This window comes from Cucurbita pepo, chromosome LG09 (genome assembly GCF_002806865.2).
Source record: "Cucurbita pepo subsp. pepo cultivar mu-cu-16 chromosome LG09, ASM280686v2, whole genome shotgun sequence".
Lineage (NCBI taxonomy): Eukaryota > Viridiplantae > Streptophyta > Magnoliopsida > Cucurbitales > Cucurbitaceae > Cucurbita > Cucurbita pepo.
In genome coordinates, this window is record NC_036646.1 from 9,552,453 (window position 1) to 9,579,616 (window position 27,164).

At 36.6% G+C, this 27,164-nt stretch overlaps 6 protein-coding genes and 2 non-coding genes across 11 annotated transcripts; 3 read left to right on the plus strand and 5 right to left on the minus strand.

Moving 5' to 3' along the window:
- The first annotated feature begins 6,225 nt into the window (after window positions 1-6,225).
- Window positions 6,226-9,652, plus strand: LOC111802414 (protein TIFY 6B-like). 2 transcript variants are annotated; one of them, XM_023686765.1, is made up of 7 exons: window positions 6,226-6,483; window positions 7,358-7,515; window positions 7,649-7,953; window positions 8,034-8,124; window positions 8,705-9,014; window positions 9,115-9,172; window positions 9,259-9,652. In XM_023686765.1, exons 1-7 carry the CDS (start codon window positions 6,399-6,401, stop codon window positions 9,332-9,334), a joined length of 1,083 nt encoding a protein of 360 aa, XP_023542533.1. In that variant the 5' UTR covers window positions 6,226-6,398; the 3' UTR covers window positions 9,335-9,652. The 2 variants fall into 2 exon arrangements, with proteins under 2 accessions (XP_023542533.1, XP_023542531.1); XM_023686763.1 differs by having other exon boundaries at window positions 6,227-6,483; window positions 7,646-7,953.
- A 702-nt stretch (window positions 9,653-10,354) lies between these two features.
- LOC111802415 (ABC transporter G family member 17-like) lies at window positions 10,355-13,819 on the minus strand. The gene is made up of 3 exons (XM_023686766.1): window positions 13,295-13,819; window positions 12,171-12,439; window positions 10,355-12,097 (listed from the first exon to the last, which is right to left on the minus strand). Exons 1-3 carry the CDS (start codon window positions 13,817-13,819, stop codon window positions 10,474-10,476), a joined length of 2,418 nt encoding a protein of 805 aa, XP_023542534.1. The 3' UTR covers window positions 10,355-10,473.
- A 328-nt stretch (window positions 13,820-14,147) lies between these two features.
- Window positions 14,148-14,227, minus strand: TRNAL-UAG. The gene has a single exon. It is a non-coding gene; the product is annotated as a tRNA-Leu (tRNA).
- A 572-nt stretch (window positions 14,228-14,799) lies between these two features.
- LOC111801378 (surfeit locus protein 1-like) lies at window positions 14,800-18,564 on the plus strand. 2 transcript variants are annotated; one of them, XM_023685355.1, is made up of 6 exons: window positions 14,800-15,090; window positions 15,204-15,304; window positions 16,282-16,520; window positions 16,944-17,124; window positions 17,206-17,489; window positions 18,216-18,564. In XM_023685355.1, the coding sequence occupies exons 1-6, from the start codon at window positions 14,919-14,921 to the stop codon at window positions 18,283-18,285; spliced, it is 1,047 nt and encodes a 348-aa protein (XP_023541123.1). In that variant the 5' UTR covers window positions 14,800-14,918; the 3' UTR covers window positions 18,286-18,564. The 2 variants fall into 2 exon arrangements, with proteins under 2 accessions (XP_023541123.1, XP_023541124.1); XM_023685356.1 differs by having other exon boundaries at window positions 16,944-17,121.
- Window positions 18,565-19,180: 616 nt separating this feature from the next.
- LOC111802341 (uncharacterized protein At3g17950-like) lies at window positions 19,181-20,724 on the minus strand. Of its 2 annotated transcripts, XM_023686669.1 has the most exons (3): window positions 20,651-20,724; window positions 19,846-19,947; window positions 19,181-19,766 (listed from the first exon to the last, which is right to left on the minus strand). In XM_023686669.1, the coding sequence occupies exons 2-3, from the start codon at window positions 19,933-19,935 to the stop codon at window positions 19,290-19,292; spliced, it is 567 nt and encodes a 188-aa protein (XP_023542437.1). In that variant the 5' UTR covers window positions 19,936-19,947; window positions 20,651-20,724; the 3' UTR covers window positions 19,181-19,289. The 2 variants fall into 2 exon arrangements, with proteins under 2 accessions (XP_023542437.1, XP_023542436.1); XM_023686668.1 differs by lacking the exon at window positions 20,651-20,724 and having other exon boundaries at window positions 19,846-20,070.
- Window positions 20,688-24,152, plus strand: LOC111802340 (ERAD-associated E3 ubiquitin-protein ligase component HRD3A-like). Its single transcript, XM_023686667.1, has 6 exons — window positions 20,688-21,311; window positions 21,424-21,912; window positions 22,346-22,561; window positions 22,769-23,092; window positions 23,188-23,430; window positions 23,580-24,152. The coding sequence occupies exons 1-6, from the start codon at window positions 20,784-20,786 to the stop codon at window positions 23,799-23,801; spliced, it is 2,022 nt and encodes a 673-aa protein (XP_023542435.1). The 5' UTR covers window positions 20,688-20,783; the 3' UTR covers window positions 23,802-24,152.
- Window positions 24,153-24,714: 562 nt separating this feature from the next.
- Window positions 24,715-24,810, minus strand: LOC111802796. Its single transcript, XR_002816330.1, has one exon. It is a non-coding gene; the product is annotated as a small nucleolar RNA snoR113 (small nucleolar RNA).
- A 1,243-nt stretch (window positions 24,811-26,053) lies between these two features.
- On the minus strand, window positions 26,054-27,094 carry LOC111802355 (protein C2-DOMAIN ABA-RELATED 4-like). Its single transcript, XM_023686685.1, has 3 exons — window positions 26,941-27,094; window positions 26,757-26,852; window positions 26,054-26,519 (listed from the first exon to the last, which is right to left on the minus strand). Exons 1-3 carry the CDS (start codon window positions 27,049-27,051, stop codon window positions 26,229-26,231), a joined length of 498 nt encoding a protein of 165 aa, XP_023542453.1. The 5' UTR covers window positions 27,052-27,094; the 3' UTR covers window positions 26,054-26,228.
- Window positions 27,095-27,164: the final 70 nt, after the last annotated feature.

Consider the following 27,164-nt stretch of genomic DNA (forward strand, 5'->3'; position numbering starts at 1 on the left):
ATTTATTTTTAATTGGGCGCAGCCCATTTAGTTTAATTTGGGCTCATCCCATTTATTTTAATTTGGGCTCAGCCCATTTATTTTTAATTGGGCCCAGCCCATTAGTTTAATTGGATGCAGCCCATTTAGTTTAATTTGGGCTCATCCCATTTATTTTTAATTTCGGCTCGGCCCATTTATTTTAATTTGGGCTCGGCCCATTTATTTTAATTTGGGCTCAGCCCCTTTGTTCTTATTTGGGCTCGGCTCATTTATTTTAATTTGGGCTCAGCCCATGTACATAAACTTTATATATATATATATATATTTTTTTTTTTTCGTGACATTTTCTATAATAATTTGTAAATTCAACCGTGAAAATATTCTTAGTTGGTATTCCTAAAAAAAAAATATATATTAGTTGATGGTTTGTTTTAAATTCAATCAGCACGATAAATCATTAAATAACATTAATTTTCTTTAAAAAAATTACATTAATTCAGGATTTAATATTTTCTTTGTCCTCGACCATAAAATATATCAATTTTTTTTTTGTAAAAAAGAAAAAAATTAACAATTTTAATATTCAAAGTCTAACTTTGTCCCATATTTTTAACTAAAATTTATTATTATTTCGTGAATTTTTAAATAAAAAATAAAAAATATAAAAAATTATTATTATTTAATTCTAGTAATTTTTATTTTATAACCTTTTTAAAAATTTTAAAAAATATGACTAATAAAGACTAATTTTTAAATATTAAAATTAAAATTATTGAATGTATAAAAACTAAAATTTAATATTTAAAAATTGTATAATTTGAGAATTGAAAAGTCAAAAGGATGATTGGATTTATTTAGTCATAAACTGTCATTTTTTATTTTATTTTATTGAGCATTATATAATTTATTAGATTGATGTAAGCGTTGATTATTTGTAATTTTATTTAAAATAATAGTTTTTAGATTCTCCCATTCTAAATTTAGATATAATTAATGGACTTAATATCACATTAAATCTCAAAAGTATCCTAATAATATAGTCAACTCTTTTCTTCTAAAACAAATTATTATAAAACAAATTTGAATTTTTAACGTCCCGTGCCTAGAATTTGGATCAAGATTCAAATTCGAATTTAGTACCTGATGTTCTCGGTATTCGCATGCATTCCCTGCAATATGGTCAGGTTACTCATTCATCGCTTTTAAAGAGTGAAGACTATTCCCATAGACTAACACGAGTCATTTCAACATGTTTTGTCTTTACTCACATGCATCTCAGTAAAATTCCTAAAAGATTACCCGATATAGAATTGTTCCAAGTAAAGCATGTTATGTTTAACCACCTGATTCACATGTTTAAGCCACGGAAAAGAAATGTGCACATTATTGACATAGATATAGACAGTGACTTTCAATTCTTTCAAACTTTTCTTAACCCTTATATCCTTAAAATCGCTCTCATTCGAATATAATATCGATTCATTCATGTACCTCTCATTTTACATGCCATATTTTTATTTTATTTTAGTTGAATAAATATTAGAATAGAGAAAAAAACGTGGACGTTTCTAAAAGGTTAATAACTGCATGTGAACTTGTGCATTGCATGACACTTCACATTTAATGATAGAATAGACAATTCCATAATTTTTTTAAAAAAAATATATATTTTTTATTATTAAAAATGATAGAATAGACAATTTTATTGTTACTTTTAAATAAAATTATTTAATAATAATAATAATAATTGGCCAAAGGAATCATGGCCCTTGGTGGTAGACAAAACATAAAAGTTGGCTTCCTTTTTGTTTGGAACTTAAACCACTACGTTACCGACGCTCGTTTTTTATTAGACACAAAATTTAATTTTATATTTAATAGATCTTTTAATTTTTAAAAAATTATAAATATGTGCGTAAATAAAAAATTAGACTAGAAATTGAAAGCTCGTAAACCTAACGATGATATTTTAAAATTTGAATGAATATAATGTTTTTTTTTTAATAAAAAATGTGGTAAAATAATTAATGATGGTCACTATTGGTTGTTCTTATCATGGTGATGCTTATTGATATATTATGTTTGGTTGATATTTTGACAACACATTAATATTAATAATAATAATAATAATAATAATAATAATAATAATAATAATAATGAAAATGAAAATAATAAATAGTGAAAGAAAACACGAGCATATTATTAAAAATTGGATGGTAGTGCAAAGGAATTCAACGTGACCCTTTAGAGCAAAGAATAACACCAAATTTAAAGTAGAGAATCACTCTCAAACCATATATGTCCCCATCAATATAATTAACTTACCCTTAAAAAACTATAGCTTAAACAAATAGTTCCCGTCCTCATTTTATTAGTATCCTTTTCCCCCCTCTTTTTAACGAGATTTGAAATCTAAATTCCGTATCTGATGACCTCGACATTCCCGTACGACATCACCATATTACCTATTTGTGTTCTAAGTGTTTCCAAAAGTGAAGGCTATTTCAACGATAAATGTTGTAAAAGCCTAAACCCACCGATAGCAGATATTGTCTGCTTTGTTCTATTATGTATTGCCTCTAGTCTCACGATTTTAAAACACGTCTATTAGTGAAAAATGCTTATAAGGGTACACGCTTGCTTCGTTCCTCTCTCCAACCAAGGTAGGATCTCACAAATGCTCTAAGAAATTTGAAGTTTTTGTTATTAAGTCCTTTATTAGTATATGTATGTCTTTTTTCAGCATTATATCTTTAGGATCACTCTCATTCAGATGTAACTCTATTAGTTCATGTACTATTACAAGCATCAAATTTGTTAAGTTCTCTCAGGCTCCCGGTCTTGTTGTAACACTACAAGAAAAAGTTACCACTTCGAAAATTTTGGTCGTGTTTAGACATTAAAAAAAACAAAACAAAACAAAAAAGTAACTTAGTACAAAATTGGTCCCCTAAAAATGATGTTTTTTAGCGTAAAAAATAATAATCCAAAAATATCACGATTCAAATGGACAGGAATTAAAAATGGCCCAAAAATAAAATAAAATAAAATAAAATAAATAAAGTGATCGGTGAAACGGGTCACATGGAAAACATGGTACCCATTGCAACAACTTGGCGTCTCTCTTCCGCTAGATTCTGTATATATATATATATATATATATATTGTGCGTTTAATTTAAAAATAGAATTTATCGAGTTTAATTAAATAAATAAATAAATAAATAACTGATGGGATATAAATTCAAGAATAAAAATAATTGGGCCCATTTCATGCTAAAGTAGACGTACACACGTTTTGGTCTTTAATTTTATATCCTCTGGGCCCACCCCATGTGATTGCCGTTATTATTATTGCCACTTGGAAAACGATGCCTCAATCAAATATTTCTATAATATATATATATATATTTTTTAAATATTTTTTATCCATTTTAATATACTTATATTCAAATATTACACTCTCACTAATATTTACTTTTCGTTATTTATTAATAAATTTAATTATTTTAAAGATCACGTCCAAAAGAGAGTGACCATGATGATAAAATGACTAACAAACGTTTAAAGAATTGAAAGTCATTATTTATATTAATAGGGTGCATCTTCCTTTTCGTTCGGTGACCTCTAGAAATTTTTTTAAAAAGTACATGAGTAAGTAACGTGAATATATCGTAGGGGATATAGAGAAATGTCGGAGCACACAGGTTACGAATCATGGACATTGGTCGTTACATAGTTTTTTTTTGGTACTTTTTATTTAAACGAAAGTTCACGTGATTTTTCATATCTATTCCAAATAAGTATCTTAGTAAGTGTTATCATGTTGATTTTTTGTCAAATATTTTAATAAATTTATCATAATTCAGTAGCGGAAATTATCACGAATAGAATCTGAAAAGATATAGGGTGAGAAACGAGGGACAAAATATGTCCCACACAAAAGTTCAATTGTCCATTTTAATTTCAATTGTGAATTGAAAAGACCCGTTCAATTGACTTTTATGATAGGGTCGAAAATGGCTCACCTTTCTCGTTCTCATCCACAATATGTGTCAAAATTAACTGGGCTACGTTCGAATTAACATTAATTAATAATAATTTAATTAGATTTTTAAACTAAAAAATTACCGAGCACACGTGAATTATCTTTAAATTGATATTAAGTTATAATATTTTAGTTCATTTTATTTTCTAAAATAGTACAGTAAAATTTGATGTTTGACTCGGTCTAAAGTAAAATTTGACGAATATTAAATTTGATAGGGGTTGGAATATAATCCGAGGTGGCAATTGGGCCCACCAGCGACACATGGCGACCCCACCGAATAAGGAAATGTGGGAAATACTTGAGCCTTAGTTGGGACCACTGATTTAATTTTTGTTTTTTTTAAGTAATTTCAATAACTTAAAAAAATAAAAAAAATATACAACAAACAAATAATTTTAAATTAACTCAATAATAATATTCGAGAAAGAAAAATAAATAATTTTATTTTATGTTTGAAAATGTAGATTGCTGTTTTGTAAATTGATATTAAATCGTTGTAATTTTTACTTGATAATTCGGCTTAAATATTAAAAATGTAAGAAAAATATATTCCATTTTCCAATAAAATAATATATATTTTTTTAAATGATGGATGGTATTGATGTAAACTTGGAAACGACGTGAAATAATGATAAAATTGACAATTTTTAAAAGCTTTATCAATAAATGTGATATATATATATATATATATATATATATATATATATATTTCATTTTTGGCTTTTGATTTATTATTTATTCTATAATGGAGTTTTATTTATAAGCTTTATTATATTTGGTTAATTTATTAAATTTTTATCAAATGGTTGACCACAACTAATTAATTTTTTTTTAGACATTATTATGATGGTGGGTTTTTAGTTGAATTAGATATATTAAATTAAATTATAAATTTATTAAAATGGGTCTCAAATAGTTCGAAATTTTAGAATTAATCACATAATTTAATAGAAATTTCGTAAACATACATAACTTTTATAATTTTAACAATAATAGAGATTAGATTTTAATTTAAATTGTACGAACAAAGTTATAATTTAATTATTTTTAAAAACATCACAATATTTAATTATATTATAAAATTATTGGTTGAAAATAATGAACAAATTATTTTCAGCTAAATAGAATTAGTACATTTTAAAAGGCTATTTACAATTATTTTATATTAGTGGAAATTAACGTAAATATCAAGGAATAAAGAATATTTTAAAGCTAAATTTGGTAGGTTTCATTAATGTAACTGTTTTTTTTCCTGAAGAAATTTAATAATTCTTTTAGTTTCCATTAATGTAACAATTAATAAATAATAAAGTCAAACTTATACAGTCATAAGCTATTAATTAATTTCAGGTGACGTGGAAAATCGACAATCCAACACATGGAGAAATAAGACTTTCTTTTTTTTTTTTTAATTTTGAAAATAAATTTTATATTTTGAAAAAGAAGAATTTAAGGAAAAAAAAAAAAAAAGAGGAGGAAAGGATATTAAAATATTAACTTGGCTGAATAAATTAATTAATTAAGGAGGCTGTTTATTTATTTAATTATTTAATTTTGGTTTATGTAGGGTGGGCGAAAGAGAATATATTATTGTATAATAATAAAGAAATAATAAAGTAATAGAAAAACTAAAAATGAGGTGGAAAAAATTATCCACGTTTTGAGCTCACGGATTCGAGAAAATCCAACTAAGCGACACGTGGCTCGACTCGCACGTGGTCGTTTTCCCATTTTACCCACTTTCATACCCCATCTCAAGGACCCGAATCTCTTAATCAATCCAACGGCTCAGATTTCACAGTGCCACGAGCCTTAATTATTATTTATTAATTATCGGTAATTTTTCTATAAAGTTAAATCTTATAAACTTTCTTTATATAAATTATAAAAATAAGAGCCTTTTCTTATATAATTTGTCACTAAATTATATAATATTTAAATTATTTTGTTGGACCAAAAGTGAGTATTAATAGTATATAAATGAAAAGAAAATTCAAAATTCAAAGAAAAAAAGGCAAAATTAATTGAATATCTAAAATTATAAATAGGGAAATAATAAAAAAATTGGGACCAAAATTATTTTAACTTTTATTTATTTTTATAATACAGTAAACATNAAGTAAATTATCGATTCTATATAGTACTTTTTTCTTTTTTTTTTGAATAAAAAGACGTGCTTCTCTCGCTTTCCTCTCGCATTGATATTAAAAAGCGCTGAAATTCTCTCGTATTTTTTTCTCTCTGCCTATTTCTCTCTCAGTGCGCGCTTAACTTTCATGGTCTTGGAGCTCGAAACTGGCTCGATTCTTCATCGCTTCGAAACTCTGCAGGTATTTTTTCGGCGTTAATTCTTTCGAGGATTTCAAATGGAGAGAGATTTCTTAGGTTTGAACTCGAAGAATGACGCTATGGCGTCGAGAGAAGATTTCTCAGATTCTTCTAAGAATTCAGGTATGTTCATGTCTCGTCTTCTTCATCATCGTCTTGTTCATCTGTTTCGATTTCCATGGAAGTTTTGTGTGATATCTTGGAAATCTGTTTGGCGAATTTGATACTCGGAAATGTCTCTGCTAGGGCTTGAGTTTGTTGTATCCACGAAATTGCTTTTGGAAAACAGGAAAAGTTAGAGAAGAAATGAAGATTGAGGAAATTATTGTATGAATTTAGAATTTATTTTCTCAGGAACCAAACAGAAAATTAGAAAGAAAAATCTGTTAGAATAGGCGTAAAAACCACGTTTCGCACGCTGTACCGAAATGTAAATTTGATGTACCAAAGAACTGACAAGCCAAAAAGTTTTTGGGGGAATTTTTTATATTAAAAATTATGGTTTTTAAAAATACATGAATTAAAAAATTATTATTTGTGTACTGCGTGTAATTTTAATTTTTTTTGGAATTTTTTAAATAGGGAAAATGTGAAAATTTGGAAAATAATTTATTAAATTAATCAATGAATTTTGTTCTACATTAATTTAAACTTAACTTCAATCGTTTAATTTATGTATTAAAGAACAGTGACGTGGCAATTTCAGTGCGGTATAAAAGAATAATAACAATAAATAAATAGATAATACAGCTGGATAGCTGCAATGATCATATTAACAATTAAATACTTCAATCCCGTGGTAAACACTCGGTTTATTTTTTTAAAAGGAAAATTAAAGTTTTTTTAATCACACGTCGGTGTGGGTCTTTGTTATAATAATGAATCATGGCGATGTAATTATTATTATTTTTTTTTTTTTGAAGTTTTTAAGATTGTTTCCGTTAATCTCCCAAGATTATTGATCATAGGATTGTGGAATGAAATTTGATTGGTTCAGGCATGCAGTGGGCATTCTCGAACAAAGTTTCTGCTCTTCCCCAATTGCTGTCTTTCAAGGCTGCTCAAGATGAGAAGCAAAGGAAAATTGTTGTTGATCCATTGGTCTCTTCTGACCTTTCAAATCTTACCCATAGGCCATATTCTTCTGTGATTCAGGTTTCACTTTCTTCATTTCGTTCTTGATTATGCTCTGAATCTGCAATTCTCTGTTTTTTGATGTGTAGTCATCAATGGCTTGGACTCTGTTCATTGATTTGAAGTTGGTGATTTTCTCTTTTGTTTGTAGAAGAATGTAGTTCTAGATAAGAAGGCTGGTAACCAGTATGCAATGGCGGTTTATCCGTTCCAAAATGGCGAGGCGATTTCGGTACATCGTTCACAAGATGTGAAGATGTTTCCAATCTCGAACCAAACTAAAACTAACAATGCTGTTCCTGTGGCTTTCAATGTTCCGGTGTTTCAATCCCAGTTGGTTTCTTCTGGCCAAGCTGTGGTTGGTTCCAATGTTAACTTGCAGCCATTTGGTGGTGTTCCAATTGCGACCTCTGTTTCTGTTCCTTTCACGAGCTCGGTCATCGGTAGCACTGAGCTAAGGTACTTGTTTTTCAAGATGGATCTGTGAAAGATGTCAAAGCCTAAATGTCTTGAAAATTGATGCTTACTTTTCTTTGTAGGAATGCTTCAAAACCTCCAGGTTCAACGCCGCAGCTGACGATCTTCTATGCGGGATCTGTTTGTGTTTATAATGATGTATCTCCTGAGAAGGTATCTGTTCTTTTAAAGACTCTAATTTTGTTTTGTCTTCTCACCACTTGGGGAAGAATTGTGAGATCCCACATCGTTTGGGGAGGAGAACGAAATATTCTTTACACGGGTGTGGAAACCTCTCCCTAGTAGATGCATTTTAAAAACCTTGAGGGGAAGCTCGAAAGGGAAAACCCAAAGAGGACAATATCTGCTAGCGGTAGGCTTTGGGCTGTTCCAAATGGTATCAGAGCCAGACACTGGGCGATGTGTCAACGAGAACGTTGAGCCTCGAAAGGGGGTGGACAAGAGGCGGTGTGCCAGCAAGGACACTGGGCCTAAAAAAGAGGTGGATTGGAGGGTCCCACATCGATTAGAGAAGAGATCGAGTGTCAGCCAGGACGCTGGGCCCTGAAGGGGGTGGATTATGAGATCCCATATCGGTTGGGAAGGAGAACAAAACATTCTTTATAAGGGTGTAGAAACCTCTCCCTAGCAGACGCGTTTTAAGAACCTTGAGGGAAAACCCGAAAGAGGACAATATCTGTTGACGGTTACAAGAATCAATTCTCAGTTCTTGTTGTTTGATGTTTCTATTCAGGCTCAGGCTATAATGCTTCTTGCTGGCACTGGAGGGCTGCCTCAAACAGAAAACAACGTACATCCCATCGGTCAAGTGAAGGCATCATTCCCCAACGAAAACTTCCAAGGAATGCCACTCCTCGGCCTTTCAAGTCCGCCTTCTGTTGCACATTCTAAGAGTCCTAATGCAGGGTTAGGATCCTGTAGTAAAATTGAGCTACCTGCTGCACCAAAACGTATACAAACCCCAGCATCCCATTCAAACTATTCCGAACCTCCAAAGGATACTCGTTCCATTGCACCGATTGCCACGACATTCATACCTGCAGGTATAAAGCCACTTCACTCTACTCTAGTCCATATTTTTCCAGAAGTGATGATTTAAACAACAAACATGCTGACATCCCTCCTATCACCTCCTCCCTACAGCTGTGCCTCAGGCTCGAAAAGCATCCTTGACTCGGTTTCTAGAGAAGCGCAGGGAACGGTGAGTTTTCAACCTGGTTCTTTTACTTGAGTGTTTAGTTCTACTTCGACTCGGAATCTCACGAGTTTGTTCTCATGTTGTTTTAGGATAAACACATGCCCCTACAATATTGGAAAGAAAGCATCAGACTGCTCATCCACAACCTTGGATCTGATGGCCTGATGTCTCTCTCGCTTTGGACATACAAAATCGGTTTGTCCTCCACATTAGAGAATTGGATATAAAGCAAAATTTGTCAATCTGTTAGCTTAGATTGATTCTTGGTTTTGTTTTTTTATATAATTTTCTTTTGTTCAATTGAAAAGCGCAGTTAGTTTCGATTGAACAATATGTAACTTAGTTGCTCCATGTTTATGTAAAATATTGCTTTTTATTTACACCCAGAGAAAAAAAATGGGATGATATTTTGTATGTAAAACTATTCTGAATGATTCTATATTGTTCTTTCCTCCACTTGAAAACGTGATAGAGAATCAAACTGAAAATGTTTCTATCTCTTGGTCCCATTCATCACATGCTGAGAACATTTTGGCTGTGTTCTTTATGATCTTTCTCTCTCTAGACTGTTCTTTAGTGTTCACATGTTACTTTAAAATTCAAATGAGGAATAATTCCCACAAGAAAAAGTACTTTCTACCAAATATAGAGAAGAGCTTGGGCCATTCCCCGTTGTCTATGTTTTTTCCGTAACCGCTCAAGTGCACCGCTAGTAGATATTGTCCTCTATTATGGGTTTTCCTTTTCGGGCTTTCCCTCAAAGTTCTTAAAACGTGTATGCTAGGGAGAGGTTTCCACACCCTTATAAAGAATGCTTCATTCTCCTTCCCAACCGATGTGGGATCTCACAATCCACCTCCCTTCGGGGTCCAGCGTCCTTGCTGGCATTCATTCCCTTCTCCGAACTATGTGGGACCCCCCCTCTCCCCCAATCCACCCCCTTTGAGGCACAATGCCCTTGCAGGTACACCGCCTTGAGTCCACATTACCCGATGTCTGGCTCTGATACCATTTGTAACAGTCTAATTCCACCAATAGCAGATATTTGAAACGAAAGAAAAAACTATCTGTGTTTGTTGAACTGTGTTGATATGGTAAAATGAAAACTGACATTTAGAATTTCAAGTATAAACATTCTCAAGAGCTTGGTTTGAGTATGCATTGCTTTGCTTAAAATTTCTCAAAATGACTTGGCTTGTTTCTTGTTTTTTTGATTCAGCCTCTGGAAAGCGACTCTGGTGGCATTACAATCTTCAACTTATTCCCATTCAAAAGCCTAGAGATATACAAAGATGATGCTTGCTTCATTTCCTCTCATTCTTGGAGTAAAATCTAAGAACCACATAGAAGAACAGCCGGTAAAGCACCCCCCAAGCTAGTAAGATACCAATGTCATACCATATATTTCGCATATTAATGTCCATCGAGAACAGAACGTCTTCTCCGATCAGCATGCAGTTTGGCTGCAAATCTCTAGAAACATTGTGCAGCTTGCTAATCCTAACATCTCCCAACGGCCCGGGCGAAAGATCGTTGGGATTTCCTTGATAACATCTTGTCCCTTTGAATTCGTTGATCAACAAGGATTCAAATGGATACTTTATTGCTGAGATGTAATGAAGCCATCTCCAGTATATTGGTATTTGAGTTCGTTTCAGGAAGAATCCACAAGTGAGGAAGAAAATGGCTGTGGTGGCTATTACAACTGCATAGCCTGTGATATAGCTTGGTACCAACGCACTCACAAGCATAACATATGCATTTGTTGTGATGAGTGAGGCAAAAAGTGATATCCAGAAGAAGAACAGGTTGCTTTTCAAGTGTAGCCAGAATTGGGTTATGGCTGCAAATGTGAAGCCTTGAATCGCGAAAAATGGGAGATAGACAATGAGGGAGGAAATGACGTATGACGAAGCTCGATATGCATTGTGAGATGTCTCTCTGATGAAGATGAATCTTTCTTGAATGAATGTCGGGACAGCGTCGTTTGAGGAAAAGAAAACGAGACAAACTGCAAAGATGTAGAAGTTGAGAAGTCTGTTGATGTCTCTAAACGTAGCATGCCCGAGATTTTTGAACATCGTCGAAAGAATTATCGCCATTACTGTCAATACAATCTCGCGAGATAGAAACAATTCTGGGGTGCGGATCACGTTGAGCATCGTCCTCCATGAAAGCACGACGACCTCACGGAGCCAAGGATTTGCATATTTGGGACCATGGTCTGGCTCATCAAGAACTTCTTCCAGGTCCAACTCTTCAAAAGAAGGTAAATGAGAGTCCATTGACATGTTGAAGACGGAAGGTATTTTTGCATGAGTAGTCGTTTGATGAGATGACGGAAATTGACTCGAAACGACACTTCTAACTCCGGATATAGGTGTTTTTCCTGGTGTTTGTCCCGGCGTCCTTGCAGGAGTCCACGATGGTCGTCGACCAGGAGTTCCTTTAACACCATTATAGACCCAAGCAGATAAATCTTTGTAGAATTGAGATGCTAAAGGAGGGTAGTAAACACCGCTACGACTATTCATCGGAGTTCTAGCTGATTTACGTTCGAGAGATTTATCAAAGTCATCGTCCTCGTTATCATCATATCCATATGCTGAATCAAATTGGCTCGAGTTTGGCCCTGATGTCATGGAGAATGCTTGACTACGAAGGTTTAGGAACTTCGGTCCTGGCCCCAGACCGTTTTTGTAAGGAGCTTTAGGTGTTTTCGAAACAGGAGTCTTTGCAACTAGATCGGGTTTGATACCGTGTCGTTGGTATAGCACGAGAGGCTCCAACCCGACATTTGATTCGTCGTATTCCTTGATCACATCCAATAGATATTCTATGCCATTTTCATCATCTGGCACTGGCCTTCCAAAGCCAGAGAGATGAGCAGAAAGGTTGAATGGATTTCCAACGTATATCAATCTCCCCCTGTAATGTTCACATTTGAAACATGAATTGCCATTACAATGGATCAAGTTCAAAGGCGTAAAGGATCTTATACCTGGCAAGAACAGTGATGCGATCAAGTAGTAGTTGAATTCTGTAAGAAGGTTGATGAATGGTCATCAGAACAATGCTGCCATTTCGAGCTATCTCTTTCACCTTCTCTACTACACTATAAGCACTCGTAGAATCAAGCCCCGAGGTCGGCTCGTCCAAAAATAAGAGCGACGGTTTGTGGATGATGTCGATTCCTATCGACACTCTTCGTCGTTCGCCTCCCGACACTCCTCGCCTCCCTTCATCACCTATATATGTATGCATGGCACTCTAGAACAAAGAGAAACAAAATTATTAGTTCGGGAAGAATTAATTGTAACAGCCCAAGCCTATCACTAGCAGATATTGTCCTCAGGCAGATATTGTCCTCTTTGAGCTTACCTTTTCGGGCTTTCGCTCAAGGTTTTTAAAATGCGTCTACTAGGGAGAGGTTTTCACACCTTTATAAAGAATGCTTCGTTCCCCTCTCCAACCGATGTGGGACACCTCAATCCACCCCCCTTTGGGCCCAGTGTCCTTGTTGGCACACTGCCTCGATGTGGGACCCCTCAATCCGCACCCCCTTCGGGCCCTGGCGTCCTTGTTGGCACACTGCCTCGTGTCCACCCCCTTTCAGGACTAAATCTCTTTGCTGATATATCGCCCGAGGTCTGGCTCTGATACCATTTGTAACAATCCAAGCCCTCCACTAGCAGATATTGTCTTATTTAGGCTTTTCCTTTCGGATTTCTCCTCAAAGTTTTTAAAACGCGTCTACTAGGGAGAGGTTTCACACCCTTGTAAAGAATGCTTCGTTCCCTTCTCCGACTGAGGTGGGACCCCCCAATCCACCCTCCTTCGGGCCCAAGCATCCTTGTTGGCACACCGCCTCGTGTCCACCCCCCTTCAGGGCTAAGCCTATTCGCAGACACATTGCCCAGTGTTTGGCTCTGATACCATTTGTAACCGCCCAAGCCCACCGTAACAGATATTGTTCTCTTTGCGCTTTCCCTCAAGGTTTTTAAAAGGCGTCTCCTAAGAAGAGGTTTTCACACCTTTATAAAGAATGTTTCGTTTTCCTCTCCAACTAACGTGGGATCTCACATCAATAGTGGAGATGTAAGATGGAAGGAAAGTGGTATATACCTGTAGACCTAGTTGGTCGATGAGCTCGTAAACTCTGTTCTTCTTTTCATCCCTAGAAATAGAGGATGGAAGCCTGACCTCAGCTGCAAACATGAATGTTTCAAACACAGTTAACATTGGGAAGAGTTGGTCATCTTGCATAACATAAGATGAAACCATCTTCATGTAACTTGCAGTCACAGGTCTTCCATCAATCTTAACAGATCCTTCAAGGCTTCCTTTCGCCATCCGACCAGCCAAGGCATCAAGAAATGTCGATTTCCCAGCGCCACTCGGCCCCATGATAGCCATGATTTCACCTCGCATCGCTTGTCCAGAGATATCATTCAAAAGATAAGCTTCTCTTTTGATCCAAACACCATCCTTTTTAAACTTCTTTAGAACACTATATGACAAGTTGTTGAATTCCAAGCCTTGTCCCGGCAACAACTTGACTTGCAGCTGCGGTGGCGGAGCGACAACCTTGTCGTTATCGAGAAGGGTCTCGAGACTTTTGTTTGCTCGTCTCCGGCCATCTGCTGCCATGAGTATTGGGTTTGTAGGATTTGAGAGGCAAGAAAAGTGGCATTGACAAGAGGCAGGGAGGGAGAAGCTATAAGAAGGTTTAAAAAGGGGCAGAAATTTGGACATGAGGGAAGGAGTTGAAGGGAGAAATTAACAAGAAAAACTGATTGTTTGTCTCTGAAATCTCTTTGTTTATGTCACTGTCTGACTTCGGTAACTCCAACACTCTCCATCACTGAAGGCCAGTGGGAGATAAAACCAAGAACACAAATGAAGAATATTTCGACAAATACTGCCCCGAATCTAGCTATTCTCTCTTTTCTTCAACCCAGAAAACTAAAAAAAAAAATGACAGCTGTGGGATTTGAACCCACGCCCTTTCGGACCAGAGCCTAAATCTGGCGCCTTAGACCACTCGGCCAAACTGTCATTCGTTGAACAAAAAACCTTAAATAAATTACTAATATATATATATATATTTAAATTCCAATTTTGCAACAATTTAATTATTGTAGATTTTGTATTATATAATTTTTAAATCCAATTAAATTGTATTATATATTTTAATAAAAGTTTTAGAGATAAAAATGTTTTTTAACCAAAAATAAATTTGAATTTAATAAACACGAGTTTATTAAAGTTATTTTAGTTCGAATTTATTAAATATAACTAATTAAAAAGGTATTTGATTGGAAAATTTGAAAATGGTAGTAAATAATATATAATTTGTATACAAATTATTTAATTAAAGTAATAATAACTATGTATTAAATAATATTGAAAGTGTAACTAATATATAAAATATTTTTAATACCTAATTTTCTTTCAATAATTTTATAAAATAAATATTTGATTTATCAAATATAAAAATATATATATATATATTTAAAATTCAACTAAATTTATTTATTAGTTGTCAACGTTAAAATAAAAAAAAAAAATTTAATTTATTTAATTAATTTTACAGATGTTAGAAATAAAAGTGTAGGGGTGAATTGGTTCGAATACAAAGCATAAACCCTTAAGGGCCCGAAATGAGTTTTTCAGCCACAACAGAGCAGAACAGAGCAGGAAGCTGAAGAAGAAGACTGAAGAACTCTCAAATGTCAGCATCAAGAACATGGCATCTTCTTCCTTTGCTAAATCCATAGCTAAATTTCGCCCTTTTATTTCCCTTTCTCGGCACAGCGCGACGCCGACGCCTTTACCTTCGTCTTCTTCCTCGTTCAGCTCTGCGGCTGCAGTTTCTTCTGCTGCTGATCCCCAGTCATCTTCGCTTTCTCAAGCTCAACGTGAGTTTCTGAACTTTCTTCTATCTGGATTGGTCTTGATTTTGCAAAATGATTTAGGTTTTTGTGAGTTTTATTGTTTAAAATCGCGTATTGCTTGGTGGGTATTTTCTTAGAGAAACAAAGAGACTCGAAATTGTCAAAATGGCTCCTGTTTTTACCTGGGGCTCTCACGTTTGGCCTTGGAACTTGGCAGATTTTCAGGAGGCAAGAGAAGGTATTTTGATTTATTTCTGGTTTTTGTGTTATGCTTGTTTGAATTCTCTAATAGTTTAGCTTTTCATTACTTATTCAATCATTTATCCAGTTGAATTAGTAAAATACCTCCGTTAAAAGAATGCAAATCTTGAAGACTGTTCTTGACGCTCTTTATTGGTGTTAGGGAATGATCATGGGTTTATAAACAAGGAATACATCTTCATTGGTGTGAGGCCTTTTGGGGAAGTCCAAAGCAAAGCTAAGAGAGCTTATGCTCAAAGTGGACAATATCATACCATTGTGGAGAGTTGTGATTCCTAACATGGTATCAGAGTCATGCCCTTAACTTAGTCATGTCAATAAAATCCTCAAATGTCGAACAAAGAAGTTGTGACTCTCGAAGGTGTAGTCAAAAGTGACTCAAGTGTGGAACAAAGGGTGTACTTTGTTCTAATACTCTAGAGAAGGAATCGAGCCTCGATTAAAGGGAGGCTGTTCGAGGGCTCCATAGGTCTCGAGGGAGGCTCTATAGTGTACTTTGTTCGAGGGAGTCCCACATTGGCTGATTTAGGAATGATCATGGATTTATAAGTAAGAAATACATCTCCAATGGTATGAGGCCTTTTGGAGAAACCCAAAGCAAAGCATGAGAGCTTATGCTCAAAGTGGACAATATCATACTATTATGGAGAGTCGTGATTCCTAACAGATCCTTGAAAAGAATTTATGATTCTCTAAAATCTTGGCTAAAGGGTTTCTTATTGAGGCATTGATTCGGTCAGTGGTATAGGGTGAAACTTTTGTGGCAATCTTTCCATGCCATAGAGAATTTGAACAGTAATTCTGTTGTTTAGTATCAAAGTTTGCTTCATTTCCATCCTTGGAAGCTGAAAATCTGTCTTTTCCACATTAAATCGTCAAAGTAGCACTGTACGGAGCTAATGTACACCCATTTCTCGTCGAAGTAAGGATCGTCTTTGACATTTTATTTTGCAGATAGAAATTCTAGATTACAGGCAGAAGCGACTGTTAATGGAACCTGTGAACATAAACAGCTTACTTCCATTGAAAGACAAGCTAGATGATCTGGAGTTCAGGAGGGTGATCTGTAAAGGAGTTTTTGATGAGAAGAAATCAATCTTCGTTGGTCCACGTTCGAGAAGCATTTCAGGAGTGACCGAAAATGGCCATTATGTTATTACCCCATTGATGCCCATTCTTGGCCTACCTGATAGGTATTTTCCAGTCCCTCTTCTCTTATCAAAACTGGCTTTATATTTGTCTTCAGTATTGAATTGTTCCATTCTAGAGTGGTGTATTTATGAACCATTTTGCTTTGCTTGTAAGTTCATGGCTGTTGAAGTTGCTTCCAACTAACCTCCAAAAGCTGGCCTTTTATATTCTGATATGAACATATGAATGGGAATTTTTGCTGGAATTCTTTCACACTTAAATGGTTTTCTTGGCTGTTCATTCACAATAAGGTAGTATGCTATGAATTTCCAAGGACATGGAAGGCCAAATAGCACATTTAGTTCACCAATTCTAATTGCCATGCTGTATAAAAATGGAAATTGTTCATTCGAATGGATTTTGTAGCTCGATATACGTTATACGTCACCATTTAACCAAGATTAGATCAAACAACCCTTCTCCAGTGTGCAGTCACCTGTTTTGGTCAATCGAGGATGGGTTCCACGCACTTGGAAGGAGAAGGCTTTAGAAGTAGACCATCAAGGTAGTGAACAGTCTTCAGATATTCCACCCTCCATGGTTCAAGAGAGTGAGAGAAGCTCTTGGTGGAAGTTCTGGTCGAAAACGACCAAGAATCTAGAGGTTCTTTTTGACAGTTTTGCTTGTTTAATGTCAATTAACTTATCTTCAAAGACCAAAATTCTAAGTTTGGTTGTTGATATGCAGAATGAAGTGAGCCCCATTACTCCAGTAGAAGTTATTGGAGTGGTTCGCACAAGTGAAAAGCCTAGCATATTCGTTCCAGCAAATGATCCTGGCTCTAGCCAATGGTTTTATGTTGATGTTCCAGCAATTGCACGTACTTCTGGACTCCCTGAGGATGCTATTTATGTGGAAGACATAAATGAGAATGTGAACCCAAGTAACCCGTATCCGATTCCAAAGGATGTTAATACGTTGATACGAAGTTCCGTTATGCCACAGGATCATCTTAATTACACATTAACATGGTATGTCTGTCACCCTTTTCCATTCAGTGTTGAAATGTAATGTTCACTATTTCATTATAAGCATTCAAAGGTTTTAGACTTGGAATAAATTTCAGTGTCCTGTACTTGTGTTAATGATTATCCCATTCAGTGTTGTAAGGGCGTGGAAACCTCTACCTAGTAGACTTGTTTTAAAAACCTTGAGGGGAAGCCCGATATCTGCTAGCGGTGGGTTTGGGTTGTTAAAAATAGTATTAGAGCTAGACACCGAGCCATGTGCCAGCGAGAATGTTGGGCCCCCAAGGGGGGTGGATTGTGAGGTCCCATATCGGTTGGAGAGGGGAACGAATCATTTCTTATAGGAGTGTGGAAACCTCTCCATAGCAGAGGCACGATTAAAACCTTGAAGGGAAGCCCGAAAAGGAAAACCCAAAGAGGACAATATTTGTTAGCGGTGGACTTGAGCTGTTAAAAATGGTATTAGAGCCAGAAACTGGGCGGTGTGCTAGCGTCCTCGCTGGCCCCCAAGAGGGGTGGATTGTGAGATCCCACATCGGTTGGAGAGGGGAACAAAGCATTCTTTATAAGAGTGTGGAAACCTCTCTCTAACCGACGCGTTTTAAAAATCTTGAGGAGAAGCTCGAAAGGTAAAACTCAAAAGGAAACTAAATGAATTTCATTAAGATTTTGATATCAAAGAAGCTTTGTTACACATTCTTATTCTTGCAATGGCTGATCTTTGTGCAGGTACTCTCTCTCAGCTGCTGTGACCTTCATGGCTATCAAAAGACTGAGGCAAAAAACGACTCGAAAATGACGAACATTATAATTTGATCTTCTTTAGAGCAGGAACGAACCCGGAACTCCTAAATCGTATGTGAGTTATTTTTGTTGGTATTGTTTTTCATAATGTTTTTTCATTAGAGAAGCCTGAATATCTCATTTCCTTGGGACGTTTTGAACTAGAAAATGCCAAGAAATCCTCAATCCCTTAAGCCATACAGCATGTGGGAAGATAACAACTTTTCCTCGGCCATTAAATTGAGTAAATATTTTGGTATTTCCATAACTAATAAATTTGTTCTTCATTTTGAAATTTGTTTCTTTGAACTGTCAATTTTCTGTGAATATCTTGATATACTAACCTTCAACATCAGTTAGTTCGCAAAAGGGATGAGCCAAACTCGTGCTCACCATAGTTAGATGTGAGACTGAGTTTTTTTAACTGCAACCTATTCGAGTCAAAATGACCATAGTTGTTGGCACTAGATTTGCCCGCTTATTATTCTTCGTTAAATGATTTAGATTGAATTCATTGCTATTATCAAACTTGGAGAGCTTGGTATTGTTATTCATTGTCACTATCTCGTGTCATGATTGGATAATTTGTACGCTTGTTGCCTTTCTAGAATGTGGTAGCCGTTTCTTAAGCTCTGCACATGAGCATGAAATTTTGGTTATAACGTTCTTATGATTTTATGCTTATTTAGCATCTTTAGATTATGTTTCTATTCTATTTAGTATGACATGTTAATTGTCCTTTTAGATTTAGATGGGAAAAATATAAAATGGGTTATCTTTTTTCTAATTAATATATGATTTTTTTCTAGTTCATAATTTACAATTATTTTCAAAAAGAAAAAAAAAGTATGATTAAAAGAAATTAAAAAAATGAGAAGAAAAAGAAAAGAAGAGGGTCACCACACGAAAAAGGTTACATTTTTTTTTTTTCAAAATTCTTCATAGTAATAATTAAACCATTTGATTGATTAAATGTAATATATTATATTTAAATAAACTGGACAAATCAAATCCCAAATTTTAGCCGGCACCGCCGCTGCAAATTCCGGTGAGCGATAATGAAAATCGGCAGAGAGCCGCGGCTGACGATGCTTCTTCCTCCGTTGGCGCAGGCGGAAGAACTCTCCCGTCGGCGAACAAATTCCGGCCACTCCTCCGTTGATCCGCCGTAACCACGCCTTCTAGATCCACCGCATTGTCGTAAAAAGCAGCATCCCCAAATCTCCGTTCCACCTCAAGAAAGTCGCCCAGTGATGCCGGTTTAACACCGTCGTCCCTGCACAGCTGCCACCACTTCCGCTTCCGATCAGAGACTAGCCCCGGCGCCGTCGTTTTTCTCTTTGGCTTTTTGCTCTTGCGGGAAACATCAGCTGTCGCCGCCGCAGCGGCGTGGTGGTCTCGGCTCTGGGAGGAGACTCGGAAGGCAATCGCCGGGAAGCTCACCCCCATTAAAGTCCCCAAGCTGGTGCTCCTGTCATGGAAGAAGGAACCTGTAGACTGCAAAACAGAATTGAATTCCGAAAATAAAGAAACGGATAAGAGAATCATAAAATGGGAGAAGGCGATGATGGAGCACCTCAGTGTCGAGATCGGAGGAAATGAATGAATTCGTCGGAGAAGACGGCGTCGACGGCGTCGAGAACAGATCGTTCGCCGGATTCAACATTTCTTTTGCTCTCTGTGGGTGTAGAGAAGCAGACTGAAATTTGAATTAGAAATAAAAACAAAGAAGAAGAGAGAGAGGATTTAAGGATTTGGAAACGGAGGAGAGATGAAAATTGAAATGTTTCTTTCCCCTCCCATTTATTTATTCTCAATTTTGCCCTCCAATTTTTTAAGTCTTTATTTTTAAATCATTAATTTAGTTTCGTATTAAATACAAAATTGAAAATTTTGTATATCCTACTCGGTAACTTACCCAATACAAAGTTATATGATACCACTCCATTTTTTCAATTCAACAACTGGATCCATAATTTGTCATGAACGATAACATCCATTTAGTAAGTACCTTGGTGATTAGAAATCAAATAGACAACTTCAAATTTTGAAAACTAAACTCATAATTTTATCCAAGTTGGGCCCTAGAGACTTATTTTTCCAAAAAGGGTAGCTGAGCTATGAGTCGATCGATAATTTATCATTTCTAGATGATATGATTATTCTATATAGCAAGCCACTTCTTGGTTTCTATTTCATCCAATTTGGGCCCTCGAAAACTTAGTTTCTCCAAAAAGAGTGGATGTAGAGAAGTTTAAACATGATGGATTAAACTAATCAAATATTAAAATTATAAGATAAAAATATTAAACTTTTGGATTTATAAATAAGAATTAAACTTTTGCTGACATGGCGAAGTCCTATTGGTCCAATGATAGTACCTGATGTGTCACCGCCGGATCTCGTCGTCTAGTTTTGGTTTTGCATCAAATCCCACAGAGCTTCGTCGTCCTCGTTGTCGTCGTCCTCTTCTTGTTCTTCATCTTCAAAAGCCCAATCGGAGGACAGATTAGAATGCAACTGAAAGCTCGTAGACTTCAGGTCATTTTTCTAATTCTATGTCTATGCTCTCTTTTCATCAATGCTCGTCCATATCTCATCGTCATCTCTCAAGATGACCTCAAGGATGGTGCACTCGCCGACGACTTCCCCGATTCCGCCGAGTGGGATGAATTTGGGGAACCTGAATCTCAAAACTCCAGCGAGGAGCTCGACCCTGGCTCTTGGCGCCCTATATTCGAACCGGATTCCCCTTCCTCCGCCTCCGACGCGCCGGAGGATCTGTACTACACTGCTTTAGGGAAATTTATGTCGTCGGTGAGTTCCGGTGACTTAAGGTTGATGGAGGATGCGGTTGCGGACATTGATCAAGTTGCTGCGGGGAGTGGGGATCCGCACGCGCAATCGGTGCTAGGGTTACTACATGGAATGGGGATAATGAAGGAGACGAACAAGGCTAAGGCGTTTATGTATCATTACTTTGCCGCTGAAGGGAATAAGCAATCTAAGATGGCTCTTGCGTATATTTACTTCAGGCAAGAAGTGAGTGGATTTTGAATTCTGTTTAATTCTTTTGAATTCAACCTTTGAATGCATCCAGATCCTTTTGATTATCGTGCTTTTCCAATGGGTAAACCTTGCTTGGTTGCTGCAGATGTATGAGAAAGCAGTCAAGCTTTATGCTGAATTAGCAGAGGTAGCTATTAACAGTTTATTAGTTTCTAAAGACTCTCCAGTGATTGAACCTGTGAGGATCCATAATGGGGCTGAGGAGAACAAGCAAGCCTTGAGAAAGTCTAGAGGAGAGGAGGACGAAGACTTCCAAATTTTGGAGTATCAGGCGCAGAAGGGTAATGCTGGAGCTATGTATAGAATTGGACTATTTTACTATTTTGGACTGAGAGGGTTGAGGCGTGATCATGCCAAGGCATTGTCCTGGTTTTCCAAGGCTGTGGAGAAAGGTGAACCAAGGTCTATGGAACTAGTTGGAGAGATATATGCAAGGGGTGCCGGGGTTGAGAGGGATTACACTAAGGCACTTCAATGGCTAACTCGTGCGTCCAAGCAGCCATCATTTTCTGCTTATAATGGCATGGGGTATTTGTACGTCAAGGGCTATGGAGTGGAGAAAAACTTTACCAAGGTAAGATTACCATTAGTTTCTCTTGCAAATTCTACTTCTGAACCCCTGCATCTCAGGCAATACATTTTCCCTGCATCATAAGTGAATTAGAGTCTATTTGATTCAATGGTGTATAGAGCATAGTAGACATCTGCACTTCTTAACCCCTGTGGGCATTGCAACATAAACTTGCTCCCATTTTGACACATCCCTTCCACCCCTTCCTGCCCTTAGGTGTTGCTAGGTTTGGATCTTAATGCATCGTTTAAATGGGTATCTTTTTCTTTGTATTTTCATGTTCTGAATGTTGGGTTGTTTGGTATATGTTTGATATGGCACCTGAATTACTGCTTGTTTCTTATTTTTTCTTTCCCTTCAAGTAAGTAACTCTGCCTATATCGCTTATAACGTGTTTTCATTTCCTCCCTTCCACATGCTATGTCCTTTAATACAGGCCAAGGAGTACTTTGAGAAAGCTGCCAATAACGACGAGTCTGGTGGTCATTATAATCTAGGAGTTATGTATCTTAAAGGAATTGGAGTAAAGAGAGATGTGAAGAAGGCATGTACTCATTTTATAGTGGCTGCTAATGCTGGACAACCAAAGGCATTCTATCAGCTGGCAAAGATGTTTCATACTGGTGTTGGGCTCAAGAGGAATATTCCTATGGTACATTCACTCAACTATATATATCTGTATGCATTATTGTGGATTTCTAAGGAGTATTTTCTCCAAAACTTCTGAGCAGTTTATTTCACTATCAAATTGGTTGTTTGAAGTTTTCTTTTGGGATATAGTTATCGGAAAGTTTCTCAACCTATTCACATACATTGTCTAGATGGGCATGTTACTAATTGATGTTTTGAGTGGTTGCAGGCAAGTGCACTGTACAAATTAGTTGCCGAACGAGGACCTTGGAGTTCATTGTCTAGATGGGCATTGGAATCATATCTGAAAGCTGACATTCGCAAGGCATTCTTCTTGTATACAAGAATGGCAGAGCTAGGATACGAGGTGGCACAAAGCAATGCAGCATGGATACTTGACAAATATGGAGAACAAAGCATGTGTCTGGGGGAATCTGGCTTTTGCGCCAAGGCAGAAAGACATCAAAGAGCTCATTCTCTTTGGTGGCAAGCATCCGAGCAGGGCAACGAACATGCTGCTTTACTGATTGGGGATGCATATTACTACGGTCGGGTATGTTCACAGAGTACGTGATACAATTAAATCGTAAATATTTAAAGATCACAAGTTCGAGATCTTTATGTTTCTACTTTTCCATTTTCACTCAGGGCACTGACGTAGATTATGATCGAGCTGCGGAAGCATACATGCATGCCAAATCCCAGCTAAATGCACAAGCCATGTTCAACCTTGGCTACATGCATGAACATGGTCTAGGCCTTCCGTTTGACCTACACCTAGCCAAGCGTTACTATGATCAAGCTCTGGAACTTGATCCAGCTGCTAGGTTGCCAGTCAAGCTGGCTCTAGGAAGCCTGTGGTTACGAAAGAATCATGCGGACTGTTTTCTGGTGGGTTTAATGGACTATTCTTCTTAATATTTGCCTTGCTAGAGTACCTTAGCTCCTCGACACACACACAAAGTAGATTGTGTTATATTCCTTCACGCTTTATTCACACATGGACTTATCAAATGGGGTGTTTCTAATGTGTGAATTAGGTCCATGTGATTGATTCGTTGCCAGAAGTTTATCCAAAAATTGATGCATGGGTGGAGGATGTACTGTTGGAGGAAGGAAATGCAACAATTCTAACTCTATTTGCCTGCCTCCTCACTGTCCTATATCTTAGAGAGCGACAAAGGAGGCACGCAGCTGTTCGTGCTGCTGCGGTGGCTGTGCCACTCCACCCCAATGACCACGCAGTGGCTGCACAAAATTAAATCACTCCTTGTACTTCTGATTGAATTGATCAATCCTCCTTTTTTTCTTCTAATTTTTAATGAGTTATGAGAATCTTTTCTGCGACATTATGTACAGGAAATTATAAGTCAACTGCGTGGTAAGAGCTTTTGGGCTCTTGGGAATTTCACAGCAGAGTAGAGGAAGAATTTCAAGGTGTTAAATCCATCAACTTGATAATAGAAAACAGAGAATTTTTTGTAGTGATTTATTACGAGGAAATTCCATTGTAGATTTGTATGAGGTAGCCTATTAATGAACTTGCAGCAATGAATGCAAGTTTGTCTTGTGTCGACCCTATTAATGGAACTGTTTTTTGTAGGAACCTTAAACTATAAATAGCAGACGAACTTGCATTCATTGCTGCAAGTTCAATAATTCTGTGTAACATCTAGTTGAATTAATGCTACAAGCCTCAACTGGCTGCAAATATTCAGCACAAATGATATAATTTCTAGTACTCTTTATAGTATATACTTCCTCTTTCCATACTTATAGATTGGGAGAAACCTTAATTTGCATGGTCATCTAAATCTTAATTTTCATACTATGAACTTCAAGCTTCCTCATTCACAATCTTAAATTTTGACTTATGACTCATAATAATACCCAATAAATAGAATCGTTGATACTTGACAAAACACAAGACAAACAGACGAGCATCAGTAGGGTGGGGGAAGCATAAAAAAAGTAACAGTAGATTGTGCGAAAGCAAGCACTGGGAAAGAATTATAAGAACACTCCTACTTCCAGTTTTCCACAACAAAACATCGCCTATTCAAGAGAAACTGAAAAAAATTACAACTACTTGACGACTCCATATAAGGGCGTATGACGAGCCATCAAAAATATAAAAAAAATAGCGCGCGAAATAGACAGTGTTTGCTACAAGAACTGGCTCAGAAAAACACCTTACTGCAGACACATCGTCATTCTACTACCGTCCGAACGGAAGCAGCCGTAAGTCCGGCCTTTTTTTCATCATTGCCAGTAGATTATTAATCGTGAAATGATCATAAATGATGATCAAAGATGACATCAAAATACCAGATGCTAGGATTTCGCTAAAGAAAACAACATGTTTCAGAGTTTGAACTCAAATTAATGACAAGTTCATGGGAGTGAATCGCACAAACAACATCCATTTCACGCAATGAATGGGAGAAAAGAGGAGAAATACCAGTGCGCAGTCAGTTCGCCAATAAGGTTAACCTTCTGATTGATGGAGGCAATGGCATCTCTAATCTCCATGAATTTATAATCGTCTCTGTGCTCCATCTCTCTCAGTCCCGCGAGTCTGAACCATTCGATTCCCCTTCCCTAAATCCTAAAGACCTTCCGATTTAGGGTTTTATGCCTCAAAATGGAAACAAAACTCTTTCCCGCTTTGTTTCGCCAGTTGAAATTTGCGCCAGCCCCGGATTGCTTTTTTTACCGCCGAGAATGGCAAACCTTTTTTACCTTAGATAAAAATTAAAATTTTAACCTTTTTTACCTTATTAAAATTTTAACCTTTTTTACCTTATTAAAATTAAAATGGATTGTTTAATACTTTTTATACAACTACTTTTTCTTCTATTCAAATGGTAAGTAATTTATTTCAAAAATATCTGAAAAGATTCATAAATACTTTTAATATTTTGAAATATTTAAAAATATTTTCACAGTTGGTATGATTTTATGGTTTGTTATACACCTATAAATACGTGTGGCTGTGTGCCATATAGGTCTTGACCCTTCTTAAATCGAGGCCAGAGGCAAGAGGCTCTAGCATACGCCGTTTGGCCATAGGTGACGTAAGAACGAATTGGCTTGTTGGAAAGTGAGTATCGCACAATCGCAAGTCCGCTGCCATCAAAAGTGTAAATCACTGGTCACAACCATATAGGTCGTGACCCATGTAGGTCACAATAACATTCAACCTAACAAGTTGTATTCACCAATTTTTGCACTAATAACCTGTTCTACTGGAACAACATTTTATATGTTTCGTATCTATTTATTGGGTGAATTTTTGCACTAATAACCTGTTCTACTGGAACAACATTTTATATGTTTCGTATCTATTTATTGGGTGGGGAGGAGAAGAATATAAATGAAAAAAGCACGATAAAAGTGATTTTTGATGATCGAGCACTTTCATTTATTGGGTGGGGAGGAAAAGAATATAAATGAAAACAACAAATCGAACCAATCCATCAAAAAAAACAAAAAGCTTCGTAACTTTACATGATCTTATAAGATTTTCACGAGTCAAAAGACAAAAAAAAAATGAAAAAATAAAGGGTTTGGTTGAATTCCATGAGCAAAAATGGATTCATGGATAATCTTGGACCAAAACAGTAGAGGATCAAAAAAGAACAAGAACCAGAACAAGGCGATGATGGTGGTGTTTGTTTAAGGCATTTTTACAAACCTTTGGCACCAGGAAGCTCAATCCACTGCAACTGGATTTCAACTTCGCCGCATTCAACATTTCGCAAGCGCAGGCAAATGTTTTGAATAACCTTGCCTTCCTCCCACACTATGGCGCTCTCCTCGGCTAAGCAATTTTGCCTGCATGGCTGCACCCTTGACAGCACGGTTCCACTTGGTAGCTCTGCCAAATCCATCTTCAGTGCTTCGATGTATGGCCCTATCTCGAACTCCGCATCTCCCATCTTGTCGTCCATCGTAAACGTGTCGTGGTCGTACACCGTCTACAATCGTTACATCAAATGTAAGCTCGATTTCACCATATATAACAAATCAAATCGATACCCAATTTAAAGATATCCATTTGGTCCGAGTCAGGGAGACGAAATTATATAACAAAACAAATCATCCCTTAACATGATGATAAGTTGAAATAAGAGGTGAAGACGGGGTTGGAAATGGAGAAGACTTTCCGTCCCTGTCCCATGAATTGAGTAAACATCTCGAGATGAGTTACGTACGAGCTTGACTGAAACATCGGGGTCGGTAACAGAAAGAGTGAGGTCCTCGTTCCATTCAGGATTGACATCCTTCTTGATCACACGGGTCTTCAATTTCTGCGCATATAATCACCAAGAACAATATTCAAAAACATGTTAGACACAAAATTTGAATCCATCGGTGGAGAGACCGAACGGGAAAAACCTGTTTATTCAATTTAACGACGATGTAAGGATCACTGCTGCGAACGTCGCGAACGGCGAGGTTGACGCCGCGAATGATCCGAATACGAAGAAGACCTAATAAGCTCTCCATTAAAGACGACGAAGAACGGCCTCCCCCTCCGCCGCTCTCTGGACTTTTTGGTGAATCTCCCACCTCTCTCTCTCTTTATATAATATTACACACTCTTCTCTCTCCCCCCCTCT

What these genes read in the sequence shown, in the direction of transcription:
- LOC111802341 (XM_023686669.1), bottom strand. Translation starts at nt 19,935, where the DNA reads ATGTTGAATCCGGCGAACGATCTGTTCTCGACGCCGTCGACGCCGTCT. An exon ending in CCTCCGATCTCGACACTGAG is followed by an intron (nt 19,767 to 19,845) that starts GTGCTCCATCAT and finishes TCTGTTTTGCAG; the next exon opens with TCTACAGGTTCCTTCTTCCA.
- LOC111802340 (XM_023686667.1), top strand. Translation starts at nt 20,784, where the DNA reads ATGCAACTGAAAGCTCGTAGACTTCAGGTCATTTTTCTAATTCTATGT. An exon ending in TGGAGAAAAACTTTACCAAG is followed by an intron (nt 21,913 to 22,345) that starts GTAAGATTACCA and finishes CCTTTAATACAG; the next exon opens with GCCAAGGAGTACTTTGAGAA. An exon ending in TCAAGAGGAATATTCCTATG is followed by an intron (nt 22,562 to 22,768) that starts GTACATTCACTC and finishes GAGTGGTTGCAG; the next exon opens with GCAAGTGCACTGTACAAATT.
- LOC111802414 (XM_023686763.1), top strand. Translation starts at nt 6,399, where the DNA reads ATGGAGAGAGATTTCTTAGGTTTGAACTCGAAGAATGACGCTATGGCG. An exon ending in ATGATGTATCTCCTGAGAAG is followed by an intron (nt 8,125 to 8,704) that starts GTATCTGTTCTT and finishes GTTTCTATTCAG; the next exon opens with GCTCAGGCTATAATGCTTCT. An exon ending in CACGACATTCATACCTGCAG is followed by an intron (nt 9,015 to 9,114) that starts GTATAAAGCCAC and finishes TCCTCCCTACAG; the next exon opens with CTGTGCCTCAGGCTCGAAAA.
- LOC111802415 (XM_023686766.1), bottom strand. Translation starts at nt 13,819, where the DNA reads ATGGCAGCAGATGGCCGGAGACGAGCAAACAAAAGTCTCGAGACCCTT. An exon ending in TCGACCAACTAGGTCTACAG is followed by an intron (nt 12,440 to 13,294) that starts GTATATACCACT and finishes TCTTTGTTCTAG; the next exon opens with AGTGCCATGCATACATATAT. An exon ending in CGCATCACTGTTCTTGCCAG is followed by an intron (nt 12,098 to 12,170) that starts GTATAAGATCCT and finishes TGAACATTACAG; the next exon opens with GGGGAGATTGATATACGTTG.
- LOC111801378 (XM_023685355.1), top strand. Translation starts at nt 14,919, where the DNA reads ATGGCATCTTCTTCCTTTGCTAAATCCATAGCTAAATTTCGCCCTTTT. An exon ending in ATTCTTGGCCTACCTGATAG is followed by an intron (nt 16,521 to 16,943) that starts GTATTTTCCAGT and finishes ACCCTTCTCCAG; the next exon opens with TGTGCAGTCACCTGTTTTGG. An exon ending in CGACCAAGAATCTAGAGGTT is followed by an intron (nt 17,125 to 17,205) that starts CTTTTTGACAGT and finishes GTTGATATGCAG; the next exon opens with AATGAAGTGAGCCCCATTAC.
- LOC111802355 (XM_023686685.1), bottom strand. Translation starts at nt 27,051, where the DNA reads ATGGAGAGCTTATTAGGTCTTCTTCGTATTCGGATCATTCGCGGCGTC. An exon ending in TCGTTAAATTGAATAAACAG is followed by an intron (nt 26,853 to 26,940) that starts GTTTTTCCCGTT and finishes TTATATGCGCAG; the next exon opens with AAATTGAAGACCCGTGTGAT. An exon ending in CCGATGTTTCAGTCAAGCTC is followed by an intron (nt 26,520 to 26,756) that starts GTACGTAACTCA and finishes TAACGATTGTAG; the next exon opens with ACGGTGTACGACCACGACAC.